Source organism: Ochotona princeps, chromosome 10, assembly GCF_030435755.1.
Source record: "Ochotona princeps isolate mOchPri1 chromosome 10, mOchPri1.hap1, whole genome shotgun sequence".
NCBI lineage: Eukaryota > Metazoa > Chordata > Mammalia > Lagomorpha > Ochotonidae > Ochotona > Ochotona princeps.
The window spans coordinates 71,901,798-71,919,637 of NC_080841.1; the positions used below are offsets into that span (position 1 = coordinate 71,901,798).

At 48.5% G+C, this 17,840-nt stretch overlaps 1 protein-coding gene across 1 annotated transcript in view; it reads left to right on the forward strand.

Moving 5' to 3' along the window:
• Nucleotides 1-17,840, forward strand: part of C10H10orf67 (chromosome 10 C10orf67 homolog) — a 123,357-nt gene that overhangs the window by 77,669 nt on the left and 27,848 nt on the right. Inside the window, exon 14 of the mRNA XM_058668907.1 lies at nt 5,213-5,300. Coding sequence (XP_058524890.1) covers nt 5,213-5,300 — 88 coding nt within the window. The remainder of the gene's footprint in view (nt 1-5,212; nt 5,301-17,840) is intronic.

Sequence of the window (17,840 nt, forward strand, 5' to 3'; positions counted from 1 at the left end):
GTATGTGCATTTAGGCCTAAGTAGCTTGTCAGTTGTGACACATTATATACTCATTATCATTCAATAGAAAATATTTTGTAGATTCAATTAGTTTTTTTTTTTTAAAGATTTATTCATTTTATTACAGCCAGATATACACAGAGGAGGAGAGACGGAGAGGAAGATCCTCCGTCCAATGATTCACTCCCCAAGTGAGCCGCAACGGGCCGATGCGCACCGATCCGAAGCCGGGAACCTGGAACCTCTTCCGGGTCTCCCACGCGGGTGCAGGGTCCCAATGCATTGGGCCGTCCTCAACTGCTTTCCCAGGCCACAAGCAGGGAGCTGGATGGGAAGTGGAGCTGCCGGGATTAGAAGTGGCGCCCATATGGAATCCCGGGGCTTTCAAGGAGAGGACCCCAGCTGCTAGGCCACGCCGCCGGGCCCCGATTCAATTAGTTTTAAATATTTATTTGGGACTGGTCCATGGTGTGTCAGGCTAAGCCTCCACCTGTGGTGCCAGCATTCCAGGTGGCCACCAATTTGAATCCTGACAGCTTTGCTTCTGATCTGACTCCCTGCTGATGGCCTGGGAAGGCAGCAGAAGACACAAATCCTTGGGCCCCTACACGCCAGTGGGAGACCCAGAAGATGATCCTAGCACCTGGCTCCAGATCTGGGCAGATCTGGTCATTGCAGTCATATGGGGAGTGAACCAGCAGATGAAACATCTCTCTCTGTAACTCTGCCTTTCAAATAAAAATAAGTAAATCTTCAAAGGCTTATTTTTTTTTTTAAAAAAAGAGAGGCTTATTTAAAAAAAAAAAGAGAGAGAGAGAGAGAGACTTATTTATTTATTTGTTCAAAAGGCTGAGTTACAGAGAGGAGAGAAACAGAGAGGGAGACATTTTCCATCCACTGATTTGCTCCCCGAGTGGAGACGAAAGCAAAGGCTGGGCCAGACAGAAGGCAAGAGCTCAGAACTCTATCGGGGTCTCCAACAAAGCTGACAGGGCCCCAGTATTTGAGCCATCTTCCATTGCTTTCCCAAGCACGTTATTAGGAAGCTGGATCCGAAGTGGAGCAGCCAGGACTTGAAAAGGCACTGAAATGTACTGGAAACATGACACCAGTCCATACATTCTATAATTGCAAAAGACTGGTTTATTTGGAAAGCAGAACACTAACAGAAAGGGGATGGAGAGAGAGAGAGAGAGAGAGAGGTCTTTCATCTGTTGATTTGTTTCCCCAAATGGCCACAGCAGCCAGTGGTGGGCCAGGTCAAAACCAGAATCCGGGAACCCCCATCATATGCTGGTCTCCCATGTGGGTGGCAGGAACCCAAGTAGTTGGGCCATCTTCTGCTGCTTTCCCATGTGTGTTAACAAGAGGCTGGATTGGAAATGGGTCAGTCAGCATTTGAATTGGCACTCAGATATGGGATTCTGGTATAACAAGGCTGTGGCTTAGCTTGCTGTGCCACAACACGGATCCATGCCAATTCTATCCAACATCTTCTTTGACCCCTGGGTTATGCAGAGCCCACCTGAATCAACAAATGTCCCATGTATACTTTAAAAGAATAGAAGTTGTATATTTGTCGACTGCCAAGTTCTGAATCTTTCTTTGGAATCAAGGTCATTTGCTGTGTTGTTGGTATCTTATACATTCCTACTGAGGTGTCTTTAGGGTCACATCGAACCAGTGAGAGAGTGGGATTTGATTTTTCCCACTATGAATGTAGATTTATTTCTTCTCTTCAGTTCTCATAGCCTTTGCTCTGGTGAATTCACAACTAAGTTGTCACACCATTGATGTTTATCATTATAAAAAATATTCTTTATCTTAGTAGTGTGCTGAGGCGTTCCACCTACTTCATTTTTCGCATAAAGTTTGTTTCAAAGGTGAGCAGCTCGCACATTTATGCGGGCCACGTTCAGGGTTAGAGTGGGCTGGGAGGGGAGAGGTGGGAGGGAGATGTGTTTCCAAATTCCGCCCTGTGTCCATGGAAGGACAAAGCGTGCTTTCACTTGCACCTTAAGCCTCCCAGTCCATGCAGCTTCAGAATCCAGTGAATGCTTGGAGGGCAGAAACAGCTGTGTGCTCTGAATCCCTCAGCTCTCCCGTTGGGTGCTGTGGCTCCCCACCCAAGCTCCCGAAGGCCTGCTGGCCACTGGTAGCCCAGCAGCGGCCCTCATCCGAAGCCCACACCTGAAACCATCGTGAAAAATGAGAAAGCGTGTCCTGTGTAGAACCCCTGGTATGGACTCCACTGCTGGTGTCAGGACCAGGAACTCCCTTGCTTCTTGCTTTTCCCCAGAGTCCCCTCGACAGCACATACTCTGAGGTAAAGCACACGCAATAGAAGTTCAACATGTCATGGGCCTGGCGCGGTAGCCTAGTAGCTGAAGTCCTTGCCTTGCATGCACTGGGATCCCATATGAGCACCAATTCTTTTTTTTTTTTTTTTTTTTTTTAAGATTTATTATTATTATTGGAAAGCCAGATATACAGAGAGGAGGAGAGATAGAGAGGAAGATCTTCCATCCGATGATTCACTCCCCAAGTGAGCCTCAACGGGCCGGTGCGCTCCGATGCTGGGAACCAGGAACCTCTTCCAGGTCTCCCACGCGGGTGCAGGGTCCCAAAGCCTTGGGCCATCATCGACTGTTTTCCCAAGCCACAAGTAGGGAGCTGGATGGGACGCAGGGCTGCTGGGATTAGAACCGGCGCCCATATGGGATGCCGGTGCGTTCAAAACGAGGACTTTAACTATTACGTTATCATGCCAGACCCCTCTCTGATTATTTTAAAAGATAAAAATACACCTGCTATCTAGGTTATTACATTATTTCTGGTGATAGCATAAGACGTGGCAAGCCTCACCCCATGCCCCTCCCCATCCTTCCAGGAACTGAAATGTTCTGGAATGTTCTGTCCATGCTTATGAATGACGTTGAGTTCTCTTTTTTTCTTTCTCATGCTTGTTCTCCGCTGCTGACAGCAGCAAGGTTGTGCTGCTCCCCCGACACCATTAGCTGTGAGGTTACCCCTCTTTGCTCCTGGAGGAACAGGAAGGATAAGAATTATCCATTGTTAGATGGTTTGCTAAACTGACTTTTAAGTCAGCTGGGCTGCATTGCTTGGTGACAAGCATATCTTAAATAATGATTTTTTTTTTCTTCTCAGGCTTTAAAGACTGTGAAAGCTTTCTATATATTCTTGATTCTGTTTCCTCTCTTTTAAATAAAAATTTTATAAAGATTTGTTTAAAAAATTATTTTAAAGAGAGAGAGACTTCCGACTACTGGTTCATTCCCCAAATCATCACAACAGCTGGGGCTGGGTCAGGTCAAAGGCAGGAACCTGACCCTTGAGCAGTCATGCCAGTCTCCCATCCAAAGTGCCTTTACCAGATCCCAGGATGCCCCACCACAGCCCCAGCCCGAGCCCAGAGTCTCATCCGAGGGTCCTTAGCTTAGAAACCCCCTGGCTATACCACCTAGAACGGACCTGCATGAGGCTGCAGGAAGACTCCCAGAAAAGGGGGCAGGGGCGCAGGTGTGAGATTGGCACAGTGGGATCATGGGTGTTACGGCTGTTTTTGTCCAAAAGGGGACAAAAAGGAAGGGAAGAATGCATCACCTGCTATGGCAGCTTTTCAACCTTGAGATCCCATCAGGCGCCAAGCCCCAGGAACGATTCTGTGTGTGACATGGGCTCTGCTACCCTGAGCCAGAAGAGCTGCTTAGCCTAGTTCTCCTTCCTCTTCCCCGAAAGATAGCTCCTACTTGCAGTGGAGTCTTCCTGTCCGTCCTTTTGCTGCCTGTCTCCTTCTCTCACTCGTGCCCCCTCCCTGTCCTTTACAGTTCCAACTAACAGAATTTTCATACTACATTGTGCAAATCCCGTGAGTCTCTTGCCTGTGTCATGGTTAGAGGCAAAGAGAGAGAGAGAGAAAGAGTGATCTCACATCCACTGGTTCATTCCCCAGATGCCCTTAACTTCATCAGTTGGGGCCGGGCCAGGCTGAAACCAGGAACTGGGAACTCCATCCAGGTCTCCCATGTGCGTTGGAGGGACTCAAATTCTTGAGCCAACACCTGCTGCCTCCCTGTGTATGCATCAGGAGGAAGCTGGAGTCCTAAGCAGAACTGGGACCCTAACCTGGGGACTCTGACATGGGCTGCACACGTTCTAGGCAGCATTTTGGCCACTGCGCCAAGCAACACCTGCCTCTTCTGTGCCCTGTGATAGCGTCTGTGACTTCCTCACTTCCTGGCAGAGCATGAGGCACCATCTGATAGCTTCCTGACTTTAGATGCAGGCAGCCATTTCTGAAGGGTGTTCTGCTTCCTCCCAGTGGGAGGTGTGTCATCTGGCCCTCAGAGGGGTCATCACCATTGCTTGTGGGCCTTTTCGGAGTAGGGGAGTGCACATCTTCAGAAAAACAAGAGGAGACAGAGAGAGTGAAAGCAAACTAGCTGACTCCCCAGATGGCCATAATGTCGGGGACCAGGCACAAGCCAGGAGTCAGAAGCTTCATCCAGGTCTGCCACAAGAGTGACAGCGGTGCAGTGACTCGTGTCATCTGTTGCTTTCCCCCAACACATTAGCAGGGAGCTGGATCAGAAGTGGATCAGCCAGGACTCATGCCACAGTGGCAGTCCCTCATGTGGTTCTTGAAAAAACATATTTTCCATGATACAGTGTTGTAGGTATAGGGGTTCCTCCCTCCCCCATCCTTCTCTCCCAGTAGTCCCCTCCCGCCATTATCCTCCAAATGATCTTAGTAGTAACCTCTTACAATTTTTAAAAAATTATCTGTTATTATTGTTTTATGATACCGTTCCAGAGGCTCTGGGATTTCCCGTCCTCCCCCGCAAGCTCCCCACCACAACTGATTTCCTCTGTTGTATTAACAATGGGTGGTTCTTCATAAACAGTCATAATTTCATCATGTTGTTATTGGAGTGTTTCCTGACATTGTAGCCATGGACAATGTCAGAGTCCAGCATCCTATTTTTAGGATATTTTCAACTGTTTCACTGGGAGTTCATCTTTGGTCTGGATGCAGAGGGATATACTGCTCTGTGTCTCCACATCTGAACGTATCAGTCTCCGCTACACTTCTGTTATCCCTTGTGGGTCTTAACCACACCCACACAGAACGCTTGTTTGCTCTGTGCCGTGGCCACGCTGTATTCTAACGTCTCTGCCTCTCTGATTGCAGCTACCACGTGCTCAAGGACGAGATGTTCATGAGACACACGCTGTTCCGTCAGTTTGCGGTGCTGACTGACACGTCCTTCAATTACATCGTGAGTACCTGTCACGTTCCGACTCGCTCTCTCTCACTTCCGGACATGTCGTTGTGTTCTGCTTGTGGAGTCGCTGTGGTCGCAGGCTCTTGAGCTGCTGCTCCAGCAGAGTGCATCTGCCCCAAGAGCTTAGCCCGCCGTAAAGCAGAGGGAGAGGGACACGAAGGGAGGATGTTGTAATGGGTGGTTAAGGCCAAGGTCAGCACCGGGGGATTCATCCTGAGACCACCAGCCCTCAGCCTACACCTCCGTGCCGTGGTCACAGACGGAAGCTAGACAGATAGCCAGCTCATCTGAGTGGCCAGCTGCCTCTGGGATGAGGAGGAAGGTCTTACTACCAGCCACTCTTTTTTCACAGTCAAGGCTATCTGTAATAAAGCCAATCTCATTTGTGTCTTCATTCGAGGGTTCAGATTGTTACGGTAAATGATGCCCAGAGTACAATCCCACTTAGCAGATTTCAGAAAGTAAATCAGCATGACTCAAACTCTGCCAAGCATCTGCTATGATGTCACATGCTCTTAGGACAAGTCATGTGTGTGGGGAGAGGTGGGCAGGGGTGGCACAGAGCACAAGAAAGAGAAAACACGATTTTATGGGGCCCGACATGGTATTCTAGCAGCTGGAGTCTTCGCCATGCATAGGCTGTGATCCCATATGGGTACCCATATGGGCACCCTGCTTCCCATCCAGTTCCCTGCTTGTGGCCTGGGAGGCCAATCAGGGATGGCTCAGGGACTTGGGGCCCTGTGCCCTCATGGGGGACCCAGAAGAGACTCTTGGCTCCTGGCTTTGAATCTTTGGATTGGCTTAACTCTGGCCATTGTGGCCACTTGGAGAATGAGTCATCGGACGGAGGATCTTCCTCTCTGTCTCTCCTCCTCTCTGTATATCTGAATTTCCAATAAAAATAAAATAAATCTTAAAAAAACCCCACGATTTTATTTTGTTATTGTTTCGAGAGGTTCACAGTCATCTAAAATAATCTTGAAAGTTTTTCAGGGTTTGTCTCTTTAAGGCCATTTTCTAAATTTAAGCTTCTGAAGGAAACCAAAGAACTTGAGTCTAGTGACAGAATAACATAGAAGCATTTCTTGTTTTTAGCTACCTTCCCACACTGACTTTTGCCTAGCTAACATTCACCCACAGTGTTCTAAAGGGGTCTACATAGACAGGGATCTGTTTTAGCTCATTTCAACTATTTAACCAGCTTGACCGATATATATGGGGGGAACCCATGTCGAACGCTTTCCTGTCCCAAAACAGGTGTTCTGCTGCCGTATGGTCACGTTTTCTGGTCCAAATCTCACGTGTTGCGGATTGTGTAATTGCTGTTCTACATCTCAAAAAACATGCCGGCACAGGCCCATCAGTAGATGCAGTCCTTTTCCTTTTTAAAACAATTTTTTTTTTCATTTTCATTTGAAAATAAAAATGAGAGGGAGAGAGAGAAGGGGAGAGGCATGCTGTTTTTCTCCTACGAGGTCTATAGTATTTATGGTAAGATACACAGATAATACGTGTGGTTGTTGGCAGAGCTGTGGCCTAACTCAAGGTATGCAACACTTCCATTGTCCTTTCAAAGCTCTGTCGGATCCCTTTCTGTAAGAAAGTGGTGGCCTCAGTTATGCAGGATGGCCAGGCATCTTTTACACAACTCCGTGCAGTTAGAACTGAGCCGTGCTGCTGTGGGTACCCATTGCAGTTGCCCCTGTTGCATTGCTGAGTCATGCCTTATGATGTGACTGGAACAAAAGTTGGGTGTCCATTACCCCCTTGTTAAACCTACCTGGATTGTTTCCGGTAGAGAACTGCTGTAGACAGTCTCGTTCAATCATTTGAGAAAATGTAGCTTTTCATCTCTAGGGTGGAAGTGGAGTGGCCGGGACCCACATGTGTATGGAAGTTCTGTAAGAAGCAGCCTGAATTGCAAGGAGACCGTATCCATGAGCCTCCCATCAGCAGTGCAGAGCTGTCCAGTGGCCCCATGCCCCTACTGGCATCAGTGTTTTTCCCCTGTCAGCCGCCCCAATGCTGTTCACTTTTCATTTTCCTGGTGGTTAATAACAGTGTACAACCTCTCATGGGCCCATTGGCCCTTCTTACCTCTGCTTTTGGCTTGGCTTGGGTTCCAGACTCCATTTAAAAGTTGTGCTGGAAGATGTGATGGAAGATTCACCCTCTTCATCACTCCCTGGTATACATCACAGGTGCTAAGCAGACTCAGTGCTGTGTGGCCTCCAGAGCGCCTCACTTGGCAAAGGTGAAATGTCCCACTCATCCAACACCTGCTGGCTCTCTCACCACTGCATTGTCCAGAGCTTGTGGATGAGCTACAGGACTTCTGTCACGTTGTCTGGAATTAAACCAAATGGTGCTACTTGATTATCTGTATTCTGGATGCAAGTCCTCTGTGTCACCAACACGAATCGCAGAGCCTGTTTTTTTTTTCCCTCCATGTAGCGACATTCTTGGTCTGAATGGAGACCCACATAGCTCTGTGTGGAAAGGCAGGCCAGCTTTGCTGTGACCATGTTTGCATTTCACAACCCACACGTGTTCCTCCTAATGGCATTTTGAACTTTTCCATGGAAATGTCCCTGGCTCTAGACCAGTTGACTGCACATTGGGTTATTTTTCTGAACACACTGTTGTATTCTGTTGGTTTGCTTGTCAGTCCATGCCATGCTGTCTTAGTTAACATAACTTTCGTTAAGTCTTTTTTTTTTTTTTTTTTTTTTTTATAATCCATTTTATTGTATTGTTGTTGACAATCTTTACATAGTTAACTATAGTTGAAGGAAAATCAAGAAAGAGAAGAAAAAAAAAAAAAAGGTTCAGGGGGATAGGGAGGTGGGCAATGCTATTATGTCCATATTGTTTCCATCATGTATCTGAGGTAAAAGGGGATATTGAGGGAGAAGCCCCACCCGGTTTCCCGCCCACCCCAAGTCCCGGATGTGGGGCATGCTCTGAGATATGTGCTCAAGTGGAGTTAATAGTTCTACAGTTATGAGTCACTGCCAGTTTCGCTCGATGAGGTGGTCCACTGATTGATATGGTCCATCATGAAGTCTCCATTTGTCCCATATTTCGCTGCCAACATGTAGCTGAGATGAATGATTGTCCTATTCTGTCTTCTGTCTTTTCTTGGTTAGAATTCTGAGTCCAGCAGTTCAAGTGGGGAGATCTCCAAAGATACTTTGAGGTATTCCCAGACCAGATTCTTGTATGTTCTAGCAAGCACAGGGCCCGGCACAGTCCATCACCCTGGTCAGCTGGTGGTTGCAATTGCTGTGTTGGTTCTGTTTTCAGTCCCGAGTTGCACTGGAACCAATGGGTGTTGCAGTCCAGTCTGGTTCGGCCCTTACATCAACCAGTGGGAGCTGCAGCCTAGTCGGGGCGACCCACAATAACCCCCACCAAGCCTGCCCCCTACCCTGGTTTGCCAATTTGTGTAGCAGAAGACCAGTCTGTACCCCATCCCATTTGGCTCTGGTACTTGTCAATGGGTATTAAAGCTTAGTTCTATCTAATCGACTCAACCATCCAGCCCTCACAGATGTTGTTGAGTGCCTCTGTCTAGCCATCCCAGCCCCCGTCCTAGTTTTCATGCCCTCCCACGGGAATAGTGACCCAAGAAGGGGGAACCCACTTTTTCCCTCCCAGGTCTCTCTGTCCCGGTTTATGCACTCTTTAGGTGGTCCTGTGATTTGACTCGACAGAATTAGTCCCCAGTGCCAGCTTCTGCCAGCTGATGCTGTGGCCCTGATCTTGTTCACATGCAGCGCACAGGTGTTGTAGCCTTGCTTAGTCGTGTCTGTCTCTATCCCAGCCAACACTCCCCAGTGGGAGTGGTTGTCCAGCGAGGGGACCAGCCCCTTAACCCCCCCGCCAGCTCTGCCCCTCCCTTCCTGGATCTCACGTGTGCTGGATGGGTGCTGCATTCATATCCAGTACAGGCAACCACGCCCTGGCGTTCCAGAATGTGTACTGGTTTTGTCGCAACCAAACCCGGCCCATTCCACACTCTGTTCTGGTGATCGGATTTGCCAGAGGATGACATGAACTGATTCAGCCTGGCCTGCTCCTGACCCATGCCGAATGCATGCCAGTGGGAAACTTTCCATGGCCTATTCTGGGCTGTTTCCAATCATGCTTCTCGCGCTTACCTGCAGGGACTGTGTCCTGCCAGAGGAGTTGCCCAGGCTTCTCCATCAGAACCCCTCCCAATGCCAGATTTTGCGCTTGCCAGGGGGTTCTTGAGCCAACCCTACTCAGTTCACCTCCTGTCCTAGCAGGAACAGTGGCTTTTCCTGGCTGGCTTTCACCCCATTCTGACTCTTGTTGTTGGATGTTTCAGCCCAGCCATGGCTCGTCCATACCCACATACAGCTCACACATGGCTCAGAAGGGGATTGAGACCCAGCCTAGTCAGTCCCACATCTACCCTGTTTCTCCATAACACCAGATGGTGCTGGGATCTGAACCGGCCTGGTGCATCCAATCCCAGCCCACACTAGTGCCTCGGGTGACTGCAACTGTTTCCTAGATAGAACGCAGCCCCCATTCCAGCACATACACCCCTTGGTGGGAACCTCATCTCAGCTGTGGCATCCCAGATTGGGACCGTTCCTAGCTGTAAATCACGCACCTGCACGTGGTTGCTCCGAGGACCATTAGGTGCCAGCCTGCTACACAAGCCGGAGCTTATCTTTTACTTGATAGGTGTTCAAAGCTCAGCATTATTAAGGGATTGGAAGTTCTTCAAAGGAAGAGTTACTGGCATTGGGAATCTTTAGGATTGACTCAGATCCCAGAAACAGTGGGGTCACTCTAGAGCTATCTCAGCAGCGATTCAGATGTCCAATACCCCAGAGAACTTTCGTTAAGTCTTAAGATCAGGACTGTGAATTCCCAGATTTTATTTTCTGTCCCCCAAGGTTGTCTTGGAGGTTCCTATACCCTTAATATTTTTAGAATCTGCAAATCTACTTGGTACAATTTTGATTGAGATTTTATTTAATTGTATTTCTCTGAATTCTTTCGAAATTTTCTCTCTTTCATTTCGTTGTTTGAAAGGCAGACAGCCAGAAGTCTAGAGAGTGAACCATCCTCTGGCTCTCCTTTAGGCAGGAGCCTGGAACTTCACCCAGATCTCCCAAGTAGATTGCAGGAACCCTAGTCCTTGAGCCTCCTAAAGGGTGTGGTATTAGCAGGAAACTGGATTGGAAGTAGACAAACGGGGACTTGAACCAAACATCTAAAGTGCGAACTTTGCAAACTGTTGTGTCAGAAATCCAGCTCCTTAGAATTCTCTAGCCAGCAATTTACCATTATCTGTCTAGCCTAAATAGAGGATGAGCATTTGAGTGTTGACACTGGCAAACATAGTTGTTCCCGCCATGGTAGCTGGGTTTCCTGTGTAATATATACAACATGGTAGGATGCTTTTATACCCAACTCAGAGGGACTCTTTCAAACCCTCATTACGTATCCATTGTACCTTCACGGACACACTGCTAGGTTCTGTCTAGCCTCAGACTGCAGGCAGCCTGGAACATGCTTGGTCCCTCTGATGTCTTTCTGTTTGCACTTCTCTGCTGCCTTTGCTATTCCTGTTTCATTTTGTTTCAGTGGTGACTTTGTGAGTGGAACCTGGTTGGATTTTAGTCTTTTTTGTCTACCCTGACATTTACTTATGTGGAATGGGCAAACTGAAATTGGGCACTTGTCAGCAGAGGTGAGAGGAGAGACAGAAAGATCTTCCCCTACTGGTTCACTGCCCAAGGGACGGCAATGACTGGAGTTGAGCCGATCAGGAGCCAGAGCTTCTACCAGGTCTCTTATGTGCCCAGGGGCTTGGGTCATCCTCTGCTGCTTTCCCAATCCTTAAGCAGGGAGCTGGATCAGAAGTGGAGCAGCCAGGACACAAACTAACAACGATATAGGATATTGATGCTTGCAGGTAGAGAATTAGCTTGTGGGATCACAGTGCCGCATCCCAATTTTATATCTTAATGTGCAGGACAAAATGATGTTGAGTGCCCTTTTTTTTTCTTTTTTTAAAGATTTATTCATTTTATTACAGCCAGATATACAGAGAAGAGGAGAGACAGAGAGGAAGATCTTCCGTCTGATGATTCACTCCCCAAGTGAGCCACAACGGGCCGATGCGCACCGATCCGAAGCCGGGAACCAGGAACCTCTTCCGGGTCTCCCACGCGGGTGCTCTTTGTCCCAGTGCATTGGGCCGTCCTCAACTGCTTTCCCAGGCCACAAGCAGGGAGCTGGATGGGAAGTGGAGCTGCCGGGATTAGAAGTGGCGTCCATATGGGATCCCGGGGCTTTCAAGGTGAGGACTTCAGCCGCTAGGCCACGCCGCTGGGCCCGAGTGCCCTTTTTTTTAAAAAACAGTTTACAGCATCATGAAGCTAATCGACATGGTATTGAGTGACCAGTATGTTAGAAAATGCAAGTTCTTAACCACATCCTTTAACTAAGTTTTATGTCAGGCTCAACTTTACCAACGTATCCTCCTGTTCCTTCTTTTCTTTGATAATTTTCAAAAAATATTTATTTTTCTTGGAAAGTCAGACTTACAGAGAGAAGGAGGGACAGAAAGAAAGATCTTCCATCTGCTGATTCACTCCCCAAGTAGCCACAACAGCTGGTTCTGACTCATGCAGGTGCAGGGTCCCAAGACTTTGAGTCTTCCTTGTCTGCTTTTCCAGGCTACAGGCAAGGAGATGGATGGGAAGTGGAACAGCTGGGATATGAACTGGCACCCATGTGGGATCCCGACATGTGCAAGGCAAGGACTTAAGCCACTAGGCTACCTCACTGGACCAGTCTTTGTTAATTTATTTTGTTTGGAGAACTACATTATCATATGCACTTTCATCATTCAACAGTACTTTTTGCTAATTAAGTGGTTTTGCTCTTTGTTTCCTAATGACAGTGGTTCATACTTGATTTACAGGTGTATTTTTCACCTCACCAACTACTTATTTAACCTCATGACTCCCACAGTTCTTGTACTAGTTTTGAATTATTTCTTATAGACTAGGAGCATGTATTTTCTCTCTCTGCTTTTCTGTGTGACATGTTCTTTTCTCTTTGCTGTGGCCCGGTGTGACAAAGGCCAGTTTTTGTCTGTTGTTAATTAACCCATCTCCTCCTCAGTTTGATCAGTTGAGCCTTATTTTAAGATTTATTGATTTGAAAGGCAGATTTTTTACAGAGAAAGAAGGACAAACACAGAAAGAGAGAGATCTGCCAACCTGATTCACTCCCCAAATAACCACAATGTCTGGAGTCGAGCTGATCCCATACCTGGAGCATTTTCTTCCAAGTTTCCCACATGGATACAGGATCCCAAGGACTTGAGCCATCTTTTGCTGCTTTCCCTAGCTATCAGCAGAGAGCTGGATTGCAAGTGAGGCAAGCAGAACACAAACCAGTGGCACCCACAGGCACAGAATTAGTTGGCTATACCTTCACATAGGCCCCTGGTGCCTTATTTACTTATTTATTTTAGCCTCGCAATTCAAAGACATCATTATAACTTAAACATGCATTGTTTTATAACTTCTCTTGATTAAAACGGACCCCTCTGATCTACACACAGTTGAAGACTTTTCCCCCCCTTTAACTCTTTAAAGTACACCGGTTCATCTCACATTGTAGGGCCGTTTCCAGTCCCAGCGCCTCTGCTTGCAATCCAGTGTCCTGCAGATGTGCATTGTGAGAAGTAACAGAAGTGGCTCCGACTTGGGAGACCAGGTGGAGCTCCTGGTTGCTAGCTGAGACCTGATCCAGCCCTGGCCACTGTGGGCCTTCAGCGAGTAAACCAGTAAATGGAAGATCTCTCTCTCTGTCATTCTGCCTTTCAAATAAGTAGATAAAACTCTTTAAAAAATGATTATTTCGGGGGCCCGGCGGTGTGGCCTAGCTGTTAAAATCCTCGCCCTGAACGTGCCCCGGGATCCCATATGGGCACCAGTTCTAATCCTGGCTGCTCCACTTCCCATGTAGCTCCCTGCTTGCGGCATGGGAAAGCAGTTGAGGACGGCCCAAAGCCTTGGGTTCCTGCACCTGTGTGGGAGACCTGGAAGAGGTTCCAGGTTCCTGGCTTCGGATCGGCACAGCACCGGCCGTTGCGCTCACTTGGGGAGTGAATCATCGGATGGAAGATGTTCCTCTCTGTCTCTCCTCCTCTATGTATATCCGCCTTTCCAATAAAAATTTAAAAAATGATTATTTCATGGCAGGAGATTTTGAAATCAATGCATGGGTTTTGAAAAGAACACAGATCTTCCATGAGTTTTTGAAGTTCCCTCCCATAGATAAACACGTTTTAATTGCATGTTTCCTCAACTTTTTTGAAGCGCTATGGTACATTCTTAATTCTTTTGATGTTCTCTTCCAGTAACATTGCTTTTTTTTCAGTTTTAATATATTTTTATTTTGAAGTTTGAATTATGTGGTACAATTTCGTACAGGCTGGGACTCCCCCCGGCCAAACTCCCACCCCACCCCATCAGATTATTCCCATTTTGTTACAATAGTGTAGACCTTCATAAGGAATCATACTTCTATCAGTCTCTTATTTAAGTGTACCCCAACATTGTTGGTACAGACAATGTCAGACAGTCCAGCATCCCATTGTCTACACATGTCCAACAATTTCATTGGGATCCATCTTTCGCCTGGAAGCAGGGATGCATGTTCCATTATACCCCCATATCTGTATTTGATAGATGTTTCCTCAACTTTTTTGAAGCGCTATGGTACACTCTTAATTTTTTAAGATTTATTTATTTTTATTTATTTGAAAGGCAACTATTGAGAGAGATTTCTTCCTCTACTAGTTTACTCCCTCGATGTCCACAACAACCAGTACTGGGCCAAGCAAAAGCCAAGAGCTTCTTCTCAGTCTCCCACAAGGGTGCAGGAGCCCAAACCACTGGACCATCCTCCACTGATTTCCTAGGCATATCAGCAGGGAGCTGGATTGAGTATTAATTTGAGCAGCCAGGACTTTTTAAATAATAATTCATTTTGCTTTTGATGATGTTTACATAGTTGAGAGGGATGCTTGGCCATGTGGGCCACCCGTTAGGGTTGGGGAGGGGCGGGGAATGAGGGAAAGTAGATGAGAAAACTGCTGCCAATCTTTTTTCTTCCTGCATCTGGGGAAAGTGGGGAGAGAAGGGGAGAGGGCCCAACCACTCAGTACCTGGGAGTGAGGGATGGCCACCCAGTATCGTCCCAGAGTTCCTGATGTGGAGCATGTTCTGAGGGCATTGCTTAAATGGTTTTGATAGTTCTGAGATACTAATGGTTTCATTGCTCCAAGGTTGAGGAAATCCTTCCAACATTTATTTGCTGACAGTCCACCTTAGCGTTTCCAGTTGCCCAATACTTGCTGTCAAAGCTTGACCAGGGGAGCTGTCCAATCCAGTCTGTCCTCCATGGTACTAGATATCCTCTGCAAGCCTCAGTGAACTAGTTGTCATATCTCTGATGTGCATCTGGGCATGCCATCCACTGCACAGATCTCAGCAACCAACGAGGCCCAGTTCTGACACTTACACTCCAGGGTTAGACCACAAGTCCTCTGGTTCTCCACATGGTTGGAGTTCTGAGTCCAGTGATCCATTGGGAGATCCCCAAAGAAACCTCACTACAGATGACCCCAGCCTGACTCCTGTGTGTGCCAGCCAGTGTGGGGATTGGCTCATTCTGTCACTCACATCAGCCTTCATACACTGGTGAGTATAGTCACCTGGTTGGTTCTGTCCCCTGCCCTAGCTTACACGCAAACCAAAGGATGCTATGGCCTGGCCTAACCCTGCCCACCACACACTTAGTGCTCAGGCACACCAGCACAAGCTGCAGCCTAGTTGGAGCGACTGCTAATAACTGTCACTCAAGCCTGTCCCCAGCTCTGGTTCCTGTGCATGCCGGTGTGTGGCTCAGACTGGTCCAGACTGCCCCGCATCACTTTCAGCTTTTGTACACATGACATTGTACTCAGTGGGTATTGTTGCCTAACTCAGCACAACCAACTATACTATCCAACCCACACTCATACCAGCAGGTGCCACTGCATGTCTAATCAGGCCTGCCCACAAACTTGGTTCCCATTCTCACTGATGGGAGTTGCAGCCCATCAGAGGAGTGCTCACAATTTCCCTACTAGGCCATCTTCCTGTCCCAGATCTTGCACTTTCCAGGTGGTTCTGCAGTCTAGCCTGACAGGACTTGCCCCCAGTCCCAGCACCTGCTAACTGATGTTGCAGCAAAGCCCAACCAGCCTGCACTTACTCTGGCTCATGCATGTAGCAGTGGATATGGTCACTTAGCCCAGCCTGATTCTCCCCTAAACCAGTTCATATGAAGGCCAGTGGGCTTTGTCTATGTCTGGTCCCAGGTCTCACACTCACCAGCAGGAGCAATGATCCATAAGGGGAACCCCCACAGCTCCCCTACTGGGCTTGCCCCCCTATCCTGAGTCTTACGTGGGTTGGTGGGAGCTGAGGTCCAGTCTGGCATGGCTTGCCTCATCTCAGCATTGCCAGTGGGTACTGTAACCTGGCCTGGCCAAGCCTGCCCCCCAGTTTCAGCTCACACCGATGGGTGCTACAGCCTCACCCAGACTAGCCAACTCTAGACCTGGCCCTAATGTGAATTGGCTGGTGTTGCAGTCCAACCTGGCCTTTCCTGTACCCCATACTGGTTCTCAGATCTGCCAGTGGGTGCTATGAAGTAGCCCAGCCTGACCTGCTCCTGAATTGACCCACATGTATGATACCACCAGGTACCATACCCTAGCTTGGTCTGGGATACTCCCAGCCTTGGTTCTTGTGCTCATCTGCAGTGACTGTTTCCTGAGAGAGGAGTTCCCCAAACCCCTTTATCATATCACCTCCCAGTAGCACATCTTGTACACACCAGTGGATCCTTGGTCCAGACTGAATTGGTCCATCACCTATCCTTGCAGAAACAGCAGCCTTGCTTGATCAGTCCACACCCATTCTGGTTCCTAGTGTTGGGTGCTACAACCCAGCCTTTCCTGGTTCACAGCCAGACACAGCTCTCGCATGGTTCAGCAGGTACCGAGACCTAGCCCAGCCTGTTCGAAACCCACGCTGGCTCTTGCGAGCATCAGTGGGTACTGGAGTCTAGTTCAGTCTGGCACACCCTTGACCTTGTCCACACCCATGCTGAGGGACACTGCAGTCATGTCCAGGCCAGATTACTACCACCATTCTGGCTCTTGCAGTTACCAGTAGGAACCATAATTCAGCCAGGGAATCGCCTTAGCTCCTCAACCAGGACTGTTCTAAGCCACGAATCTTGTGTGCCAGTGGTTACTGTGACTCAACTCAGCATTGCCTATGCTCAGTCTCAGCCTTTGCCATCGGATGCTGCATCCTGGACTGACATGGCCCTCCGCAAGTTCCAACTCTCACTGGCAAGTGCGGCAGCCTAGCCCTGCCCAGACTGCTCCCATCCCTGGCTCATACAAGCCAGTAGGTGTGATAGCCTGGCCTGGCATGACCCATTCTCCAGCCTGGCTCCTGCGCATGCCAGTGTGCTATGGTTTGGCCCAGCCCTGCTTGGTCTGCCACCCCTCACCCCCCTGCCCTGAACCAACCCACACACTTGTTGACAGGTGAAGCTACCTTGACAGGCCTAACCAACACCCAGACCTGAATCACATGCTCACCAGCAGGAGCTATGGCCTACCAGGGGAGTTTTCCAAGTTCTCCCACCAGGCCCACCCTTGGACTCAGCTCCCACATGTGCTGGCGTGTGCTAGGCCCCCACCTGGCATGGTCTCCTCCCCAGTGTTGGCCTCTGCATGTGCTGGTGGATGTTGTGGCCCACCTGCCCCACACCACATTCTTGGGTGTGCCTGTGGGTGCTGTAGCCTGGACCAATCTGGCCTGTTCCTAACCCCAGCACCCATGGGTGTCAAAGGGTTCTATGGTCATATCTTCCTCAGCCTGTCACCACCCCCCACCCCAGCTCTTGAGCAAACCAGCAGAAGTTGCAGTTCCACAGAGGTGAGCCTACATGTTCCCCACAGAATCTGCCCCCATGAGTTTGAGATGGAGGGTGGAGCTGGTTGGGCTGAGCTAGGCTTCGTCACCCATTGACATGTACAAGAGTTGAATAGGATATACGACAGCCCAGACCAGTCTGCTGCATATATAGGCAATCATAAGAACCAGCGCAGGGGGCGGGCCTGGTGGGGGTTATTGGGGATTCATTCCAGCTAGGCTATAGCTCCCTTTGGTGTTCATAAGGGCCAAGTGTGTGGTGGGCAGGGGTGGGCTGGGCAGCAGCACCCATTAGATTATGGAAGAGTTGGGACTGGAGACAGAAATGACCCAGTAATTGCAACTACTAAGGTGTGCATAGACTGATGTAGGTGACGGACTAAGCCGACCTTATACTGACAAGCACACACAAGAGTCAGGTCTGGGATCACTTCAGACAAGATTTCATTGGGGATTACCCCCAAAT